The following is a 10,796-nucleotide window of genomic DNA, read 5'->3' as shown; positions in this document are numbered from 1 at the left end:
TGTTCTTTTGAAAAAACTGCATAGGCACAAATTAAAGACAATCTTCAACTTTAAGATTACTGAGTTGTCAAATGAAGCAGCAATCCTGTTGGCTTTTCCATTCGTTTCCTTTCTTGTCAACCCTTTCTTTGAACTCTGCTTCCTAAAAATGTACCAAGATGTCTGTCAAAACACAGTGTGTTATCATTGGTTTATTTATTTTTTCCTGACGTGTTTCCTTGTTTGGTTTGGTTTTTTTAAAATTATTATTCATTTCTTTCTTTTATTTTATTTTTTTCCCCTTAAACGGAACAGTTTGTTGCAGAAGAAATAGGTGCAGAAAAAGTTTCTTTGGTTTCGATTAAGTAGTACATAAAAGAGTCTCAAGTGTCTTTAAAGGATCATTACAGCATTTGGCTTGCTAGTAAACACTCAAGTGGTGTTTGAAGGAAAGGGGCTATTCACTGGTAAATGTGCACATTGTGTGACCAGAGGAATTCTGATGAGGACAATAGTGTTTATGCATCGGTAGGTGAGCACGGTACCCTAGTGCGATTAAAAGTTAGCATTGCTACTTCACTCGAGAAACTACATCTCTTTCAGCCCCCTGGGAAGGTGGGCTGAAAGAGCCATAGTTTGACCAACATTGTTGGCTAATGTATGCAAGATCTGACAAAATCGACAATGACAACAAAATGGCAATGAGATAAGGATATATAGACATTATGATGGTCTTTGGTTTGCAGTCTCCTGCATCTTTGGTAGTGTTGCATTTCTCTGACATGAAGTGATAAATGGAGATGGTTTTTTCGTCCATGGAACAGGCTTGGACCACACTTTTTAAAGGAAGTGCGCCCATGGTGAGAGACAGTTGAAGGCGTTTGTTTCTTTTTCCTGCTGAAACACCAACTAATAGAAATATAAAAATTATGTGGCAAAAAAAAAGAGATATCCTTAATCTACTTCGATAATAATGGCATGGTGAAATTAATGATTTGGTGGGTTTTTTTAAAAAAAACAACAACACATAGATCTTTGTTGCATTTGCTCTTTGTGTGGTAGCATCTAAACGGGCTTCCTGAGTGTGAGTCTGCACTATGTACACATAGAAATTGTGAAAAACCTGCAAAAGTGTGCTTGAAACCAACATGTTCACTAACAACCCCCTCCTGACTCCGAGCACGTCCTAGAAGAACAGGCAAACAACCCACAGCTGTTTACATCTATTGCTTTTGTGCTTGATAATTTGGCTTCTGGGAACCAAATCTTTGATCCTTGTCCTTAGACACAATTCTTTTTTTTTTTAAAGAAAAAAGCCCACATAGGCTAAGTTGGATGATACTGAAAAATATTGAGTCTCTAAAGTACAACCCAGTGTTCTTAGGTCTAGTTAACATTTGTGCTCAGTATTTGCTTATTTCCATGTTTGTTTGCTTTGGTATACGAGTGTGGAGAATCTAAGTGTTTAGAAAATGGATGGGGTCAGCTGGGTTTGAACCTTCGATAGTGAGCAATCTGTTCAATTAGGTGCCATTTTGTTGGCTGCTCCTTATGGCCCCAAAGATAATGAACTTTGATTGGCTCTATCACACCATCTATGAGTTAATCTAAGGCAGGGGTGTTCAACCTTGGCAACTTTAAGACTTGTGGGCCTCAACTCCAAGAACTCCCCAGCCAGCCATGTTGGTTGGGGAATTCTGGGACTTGAAATTCACAGCTCTTAAAGTTGCCAAGGTTGGGCACCCCTGATCTAAGGCATGAGAGAGCACCTCCTGTTTCTGACATGCTTAGTCTGCCTGGAATATATTTTTGACCTGCACGAGAAAGAAAGAAAGACAGACAGACAGACAGACAGAGAGAACCCCCAAAGCCTAATTCTCATCTGAATTAAATTAAACTGAATGCCCCGTGTTGCAAAGTAGTATTACGGTTTAGGAGAATTGTGCTTTCAAATCACCAGTGAAGGGCCCCGTTAAGAATCCGTTCCTTTTAAATAGATATTAGTTGAGTTGTGCCCAATTCAGATTCGGTTCTTTGATCATGCTTTGGTACAAGTGCTGGAGGTTGCCGAGGATCCCCCGGTGCTCAGATCATCCTGCCATTTCTCAAGACTCCGCCTCCTAGCATTCATGAAGAAGTTACTGACCGTAGTAAGTTCCAAGCCCAGCTGTTGTGAGATGGTGATCTGCATTTCTTTCGATGGACGTTTGTTCTCTTTGAAAATGGCAAAAAGTGTTCTGCGTTGGAGATCAGTGAAAACCAGACGAGATTTCTTCTGGGAGTTGTTCCTATCTTTGTTTGGTTCTTGCTCTTTGCGTTTGCATGCTTGGGGAAGGAAAGAGGGAGACAAAAGAAGAAGACAAGGATCAGTGCGTGTATAGGAAGCCACAGAGCTGATGATATGCGGGAAAATGCCAAGGAAACTAGAGACTAGGTCAGTGGTCAGTGGTCAGTGGTGGGTTTCCATTTTTTACTACCGGTTCACTTGTACATCTGTGATGCACTTCTGCGCATGAATCTGAGTGGGTGGACAGAGCCTCCCGCCACCTCCACTACTGGTTCGCCCAATCTGGGCTGAACCGGCTGAAACACCGGCTGAAACCCACCTCTGTCAGGGGTGTTAAACTGGATTGTTCAAGGGCCGGATCAGCATTCTCCTCCTCCTTGGGGTCGGAGGGGGGGGGAGACAGGATGGACACCTCCAGCAGCATCCTGCTGGCCAAAATAGGGCACATGAGTCCCCTTGTGTCCCATTTTGGCCAGCAAAGTGCCATAGGACACTATCCAGGCTGAAAATGGAGCATGGGGGGAGGCACATGCCCCCATGCCCTATTTTGGCTACCAGAGGCAGTGCAGGCCAGTCCTTTGCTATTTCCAGGCTGGCACTGAGGGCCAGATTTAAGCACTTCATGGGCTGCGTCCAGCCTGCAGGCCTGGAGTTTGACACCCCTGTTATGGTAACTAGTCTTTGCAAATTGCAGAATCATTAGGGTCTCTTCTGATTGAAATGATTAATAATACAGACTGTGGATATTGTTTGCAATTTTTAAATATATTTCAGTTAATACCAAATACGAGGTTACAGATAGTCCTATTATAGAACAGTGGTTCTCAACCTTTTCTTCAACACGGACTCCCTTCAACACCTTTTGTGACCATGGACTCCCAATAGGACCAGTTCAGGGGCGTAGCCAGCCGAGTTGCTACCTACTCGGCCGAACGGGCTGAACCAGTAGGAACCCCCTCTGTATTGACTTACCTTCCCTACTGGTTCACAAGCCTCTGCCATGTGGACAGCCTTCCACGTGAGTGCTTTTGGTGAAAAAAGTGCCTAAATGGGATGCCATAGAGCCGGCGGGAACGGGCGGGGCCACCTGAGATTTCCACTACTGGTTCAGGAGAACCGGTCTGAACCTGTAGAATACCACCTCTGACATGCATGTGCAACTCCATTTGCGTGAGCAGCAGGAGTTTGCACTCGTATGAGAAGCTCCATTTCCTGCCGCTCACATGGAACCATTCTCTCTCCTTCCCCACCAGTCCATCAAATTGGAAAGATTAGGGCCGGGTGTCCTGGGTGATATACGGCATACCAGCCTAGCTGCTCCCCTTTTATAGGGTTGGTAGTGCCATACAGTACATAAATAACAGGGAGTTCATGTACCTCTAATCTTGTTTGATAGCACAAGAAGAAACAGGGAGGGTAAGAATAACTGAGACAGAATTGGAGAGGATTCATTTTCCTCTTTTTGCCAGTCATGCACACTTTGGCCTATTGCCCTAGATTAATTTATAATGCAATCCTGTGCACATTGAAACAAAACAATTTGCATTGAGTTTAGTTTAGTAGGGGTTTGCTTCTAAGTAAGCACGCAAAGGTTAACTTCATTCTCTTAAAAGTGTTGCTGGCCAGCAGCGTGATGAAATAGACCTGATCCAACTGTTAAATGATGCAAAAGGTAAAGCGGGATGAGTCCCTGCGGATTTTATTTGGCTCGTCATAGCTGATTTTAAGGGGTGGGCTCATCTCTGTTTCTTTAAACCAGGGTGTCAAACTCAAGGCCACTGGGCCGGATTCCGCCCATGGGGTGCTTAGAACTAGCCCACAGGCCTGCCCTGGAAACAGCAAAGGACTGGCCTGCATTGCCTCTGCTAGTGAAAACAAAGTTTGAGAAGTCCACGTACGGCTCACCCAGGCTCTGTTTTCAGCCACAATGGCCTCCTGGAGCCCTCTGCCAGTGAAAACAGAGCCCGGGGACGCCTCCCCCGGCTCCATTTTCACTGGCAGAGGGCTCCAGGAGGCTGTCATAGTTGAAAATGGAGCCTTGATGAGTGATGTAAAGCTGGCCACACCCACCCAGGCCATGTCACCTGGTCCCCTGAGATCAAACACAATCCTGATGCGGCCCTCGATGAAATCAAATTTGACACTCTTGCTTTAAACCACTGAGCTAGTGCTGTCTGAAGACCTTTCCATGGTCATGTGGCCAACATGACATCATGCTACAGGGCAAAGCCTATAGTGAAATATGGAATGCTGTTACCTTCCCAATGAAGTGGAACCTATTTATCCACTTGCCTTTACATGTTTTTGAACTGCTAGGTTGGCAGGAGCTGGGACACATGATGTGAGCTCACTGTGTCCTACAGTGCTAGGACTCAAACTGCCAGAGTATAGAGACCTTCTCCAACATCCTTCCAGCCACTGAGCCACCACGCCTCCTGTTAAAGGATATACTTACTATGGTACAATAATGAGCTGTGGTGGCATAATAGTTAGAATGCAGTATTGCAGGCTAACTCACTGCTCATTACAGGTTTGACTTTGAGTGGCTCAAGGTTGACTCCATCCAGTGGTGGGATTCAGCCCGTTCGCACCACTTCGGGAGAACCGGGTGTTAACTTTCAGAGTAGTTTGGCAAACTGGTTGTTGGAAGAATCATGAAGGCAGAGAACCGGTTGTTAAATGATTTGAATCCCACCACTGATTCCATCCTTCTGAGGTCAGTAAAATGAGGACCTAGATTGTTGGGGGCAATAAGCTGACTCTGTAAACCACTTACAGAGCCGAGGTGGCGCAGTGGTTAAATGCAGCACTGCAGGCTACTGCTAGATCAGCAGTTCAGCGGTTCAAATCTCACCGGCTCAGGGTTGACTCAGCCTTCCATCCTTCCGAGGTGGGTAAAATGAGGACCCAGATTGTTGGGGGCAATATGCTGACTCTCTGTAAACTGCTTAGAGAGGGCTGAAAGCCCTATGAAGCGGTATATAAGTCTACTGCTATTGCTATTACTTAGAGAGGGCTGTAAAGCACCGTGAAGCATATATAAGTCTAAATGCTATTGCTATAATGGAGCAATCTTCCTTCCTTCTCCTAGAGTCCATATTGGTCAGGAATATTGTAAATTATAGCCAGCATATATAAAGTTGAGAAAAGGTATTCATACATCTTCTATGCATATCCATATAATTTGAGAGTGGGCAGAAGGATTGTCCTAATATATTGGATGCAATAACTTTGGACCTGAAGTGATACATGCACCATATAAGTACTAAAATAGTCCCTGTGAACATAAATTATCAGCCACATGCCTGTGTACATTACAAGAAGAACTAAGGACACATCATACAGCAAAAAAAAAAAAAAAAGTTAAAATAGATCTTTACAAATTTAGTTAGAAATAACTATTGGAAGTACCATCACATTCAATATTGTTTAGTTGTAGGTTTGCAGCCAGATTTTTTTTTAATACTATGAGCATGAACGTTCTGCTTTAGTGAAGATAAGGGTGTGGAAGTTAGTTTTATCAATTTATCCTTTATTTGCAATGGTCAACATTATCTTTCCCATTGAATCCACCAACCCTGTAGTGATATTGATATAGGTTGATTCAAATTGCCTAATAATGAGCTGAGATTTCTGAATATCAGTTGATGAACTGAATTAAGTTGGAGACTTGATTTGGCTAAGTCTGATCAGACACACAAGGATGTGAGTTAGACTTACTTTTACCTTCTCTTTCTATCTGGGAAATGCTATGCATGACATAAATGAAACCTTCCTCCAAAAGGAACAATCATTTGGTATCTCATAATCTATATATATAAAAACCAAGTATCACTCACTCATCACGAAATCTCCAGAAACGTAAAGCCTACAAACTTGAAATTTGGCACATATGTTCCTCTTGGCTTCTAGGTGCTCGCTAAGAAAGGATTTTTCGAAATGACCATCAGATCATTAGTATTTTTATACAGTAATACGTTCTGATACTAAGGAGTTCTACTTCCCCTCCCCACCTGAAAAGAACTCTGTTCCAACTACCAGTTGCCTCAAACACTCCTTTACCTGCAAAATAGCTGATATTCCACTGCTTCACTCAGCAGTGGTCTGGGGCTTCTTAGTCTACTAAACATCATTACCTCACCAAAATGTCTATGCCTTCCACCTATGGAATTGCTTCCAAACTCAAAGTGGCAGGAACGATATTCCCCTATGTATTCGAATCACCGACCGTCACTGATCCAATGGACTGTGAAATGAATTTCTCCTGCAAAGTCCAATCACATAGTTGCAAGCATGGGTATCCAGCTAGTATCAGCTAAATATGTTCTGTATAATAAGCTAGTTATGATGTTTCACTCTACCAGTAAGATTGAGAAGCACAGGTTGGGCAGCAAGAAAAATAAATTGGTCAATAATAGGAAATTTGTAAGGATGGATCATATGAAAAGACAGACCATGTTTCTCATCAAACCCATATTTGATTATGACATCACCACAAATCTAGTGAAACCCTTTTGTCAAATTGGAGATTAAACAAATTATATAGAATATCTTCTCAAAAATTCAAAGAGCTCTACACAGGCCAAATACATATTTACAAACCGGAGATTCCCCTGGATTGTAATCAAGAAGGCTAGTATGGAGCATCAGTCTTTTACAATTTGGTAGTCTGCACCCAATTAAAAACAAACAAACAAATTTTAGCCCTGAGAATTCAGGAAATGGCTCGATCTGAGATGTGGTTTGCTTATCAGAATGTGATTCTAAGAACAGGTTCAGAATTCCTTGAACCTGTAGCTGTATGATGGATCTTGAAAATCTTTTTTTTTTTTGATGACCTTAGTTCTTCCGTGAAACTAAAATGCAATTGACAGGTTGGATACAATCCATAAGTAGCATCTGAACATTGCTTGTCAAGTGCAACTCAAGAAAAGTTCCAAAAAATCTGTGAAGCATATGATTCATATAGTTGTCCACAGTCTAGAAAGCTACAACTTCCATGGTTGGCTATAGAATTATAAGGGGAATATATTATATTGGTTGGATATTTGTATATTTTACATTATTGTAAGTCTCTTTTCAATCTGTGAGATGGGAAGCAAATAAAAGTAAATAAATACTAATAATAATAACAGCAACAAAAAATTGCAGCTTCCTGCAGTAACACCAACAGAATTGTAAAAAACTGCACTACTTGGAACATCGTACATTTTAAGAAGGTACTTGGTTGATACCTACAATGTTGGCAGCAATCTGTATCAACTATTAGCAATGATATTGTGGTGGATTTTTGAATGTTCAGTTGACTGAGTTTCATATTTAATGAATAAAGATAATGATAATGATGATGATGATAATAATAACAACAACAACAACAACAACAACAAAAACTCCACCATTGCCGGTCCCAAGCCCAGATGAGAAAGGAGGAGGGTTGGGGTCAGGTTGGCAACCTGGCCCCATTAAAAAAAACCGCCAACCCATACAATATGGTGAAAGAAACGAATAAAAATTTTATACCGCATCGGTCATCGTGCGGGTTAACAAGGGCCGCAGCGGATGTTGGGGTCCCTGGACATCCATCGACAAGTGGGCTACAAGTGGACCAGCCAACAAAACGACAAAAATATAGTGCAGATGAAAAACGTGCCATAATGGCCTGTTACTACAACTCAGAGCCAGAAAAAAGAGGTTATTTAAAGTGAATGTATGAATTATGGAAACAACAATATCCAGATTCAAATGTTAGTGAACAATGACTAGCAGATCAAAGGGGATTTATTATACGGAATAAAGTGTTTAGTGAAGTTGAACTTGAGGAAATTCAGGCAAATTGCAAAACCAAAAAAACAATATCACAAGCAGAAATAACTGATATTCAAGACACAACTAAAGACATTATAGTAGAACTCCCAGAAGAAGCTCTCGGGGAGGAAATAACACTACCACCATTAGAACCAGTTATCACTGAACCAACTGATGAACTAACTCAAAAACAAAAAGAATTGAAGGATAATATCATGGAGCATTTTCTGCTTAATGAGGAAAGGCAATGTTTACCATCACTAAAAACTGTGCCTAAGAAAATTTTGAACCATTTTGAAAATGGTTAATGCAGTGTTTTCAACAATTGAATCGGGATCCATCTTGGAAACGAACCAGTTAATGTACAGCGCAGCTGTAATAGTCACTAATGAACTAGGCATTAAAATCAAAGTACCTAGTCACACAACAGAAAAAGCATCAAAGCCAAAGTGGAAAATCCGATTAGAACAAAAAGTCAAAAAATTAAGGGCAGATGCTAGTAACTTAAAGAACATGCATGAGCAACGGCTTAAAAACAACAAAATCATAGATCGGCTAATCAGAAGATATAGATTGGATACAAGAAACATCAATGAAGCTGTAGAGATTGTAAAACAGCAGATAACAGCAACAGCTAGAAAAATTGAAAGATATGAGGCACGAATCATCCAATATAAACAAAATCAGCAATTTCGATCAGACCAACGGCATTTTTATCAAAGTCTTAATGTGAATGGGGACACCAAAAGTGAAAAACCAGAAAAGCAGGCCACAGTTAAATTCTGGAAAGAATTGTGGGAAAATGCAAAGGACTACAATAAGGAAGCAAAGTGGATACATGACTTTGAGAAAAGCATTGGCAACAAACAAATGCAAGTATTAGAAATAACAAATGAGATGGTCAAAAATCGAGTAAAAAAGGTAAAGAATTGGACATCACCTGGAAAGGACCAATTACATGGTTTCTGGCTCAAATATCTGACCAGTTTACATGCAATATTGGCCAGGCAATTGAATGAAATTTTGCAAAAGGGCCAAATTGATGAATGGTTGACAACTGGAAAAACATATTTGATTCAGAAAGATGCAACTAAAGGAACAACACCTGAAAACTACAGACCAATAACATGCTTGCCAACAACCTTCAAATTACTCACAGGTATTATTGCAGACAACATGTTGTATTATTTGGAAACAAACAACATCTTGCCAGTAGAGCAAAAAGGCAACAACAGAAGGAGCAGGGGCACAAAAGATCAGCTCCTAATTGATAAAATGATATTAGAAAATTGTAAGAACAGAAAATGAACTTGTATATGGTCTGGATTGATTACAAAAAGGCATTTGACTCACTGCCACATAGTTGGATCATAAAATGCTTAGAAACAACTGGCATTAGCAAAAATATTACATCCTTTACTGAAAAGGCGATGAAACAATGGAGAACTGAATTGGCAGTAGGGAATGAGAACTACGGAATGGTTAATATCAAGCGAGGAATTTTCCAGGGTGATTCACTTTCACCGCTTCTCTTCATCATCGTGATGATCCCACTATCAGTAATTTAAAAAAAAAATGAAATTAGGCTACCAAACAGCCAAAGAAGATGAAAAAATTTCTAATTTATTATATATGGATGATTTGAAACTCTATGGAAAATCAGAAATAGAAATCCAATCACTGACAAACACAGTCCGAGTATTCAGCACCGATATTTCAATGCAGTTTGGCATGGAAAAATGCGCCACTGTATCCATAAAAAGGGGCACAATCACTACATGTGAGGGAATTGAAATGCCCAATGGCCAACTAATTAAATGCAATGAAATTGAAGCCTACAAATACTTAGGCATTCTACAGTTGGATAACATCAAGCATGGAGAAGTAAAAACTATTGTCAGGGGAGAGTACACCAACAAAGTTAGGAAAATTTTGAAATCTAAATTGAATGGTGGAAATACAATCAAGGCCATAAATACCTGGGCAATACCAGTTATAAGATACACAGCTGGTATAGTTAACTGGACACAAGCTGATTTGGACATTTTGGACCGAAAAACCAGGAAACTAATGACAATGCACTACAATTTACATCCACATGGGGATACTGATAGACTGTACCTGCCCCGAAAATCAGGTGGCAGAGGATTATTACAAGTGAAGCAAACAGTTGAAGAAGAAAAACATGCACTGGCTGATTATTTAAAAGAAACTCAAGAACATCTATTAATCGAAGTAAAGAAGAAAAATCTACTGAAGGCCCAACAGACGAAACAAGAATACAGAAAAGATGTGATAAAATCAAGAATGGAGAGTTGGCAGAACAAAGCACTGCATGGCCAATTTCTGGAAAAAATAAAAGATAAAGGGGACAATGAACAAACTTCGTTATGGTTAACAACAGGTACATTAAAGAAAGAAACAGAGTCACTAATCCTGGCTGTGCAAGAACAAGCTATCCGCACAAATGCCATTAAGGCCAAAATCGAAAAATCCTCTGATGATGCCAAATGCAGACTTTGCAAAGAAGCTGATGAAACTGTTGGTCACATCCTCGGCTGCTATAAAAAAAAATCGCGCAGGCTGATTATAAATCGCGGCACAATTCAGTAGCACAAATGATCCATTGGAATTTGTGCAAAAATTATAATGTTAAAACAGCAACAAACTGGTGGGAACATCAGCCCGAAAAAGTCACCGGAAATCAGATGGTCAAGATCTTGTG

At 40.5% G+C, this 10,796-nt stretch overlaps 1 protein-coding gene across 1 annotated transcript in view; it reads right to left on the bottom strand.

Moving 5' to 3' along the window:
* Window positions 1-240: 240 nt before the first annotated feature.
* ONECUT2 (one cut homeobox 2) overlaps window positions 241-10,796 on the bottom strand; it is an 85,105-nt gene continuing 74,549 nt past the window's right edge. The window contains exon 2 of the mRNA XM_087715349.1: window positions 241-2,304. Within this exon, the coding sequence (XP_087571475.1) occupies window positions 2,018-2,304 (287 nt within the window). The 3' untranslated portion in view covers window positions 241-2,017. The remainder of the gene's footprint in view (window positions 2,305-10,796) is intronic.

This window comes from Thamnophis sirtalis, unplaced genomic scaffold (assembly GCF_051295495.1).
Source record: "Thamnophis sirtalis isolate CommonGarterSnake01/CBP01778 unplaced genomic scaffold, rThaSir2_p1.2 scaffold_5, whole genome shotgun sequence".
NCBI classification, from domain to species: Eukaryota; Metazoa; Chordata; class Lepidosauria; order Squamata; family Natricidae; genus Thamnophis; species Thamnophis sirtalis.
This window is presented reverse-complemented; position numbering and strand designations above follow the sequence as displayed.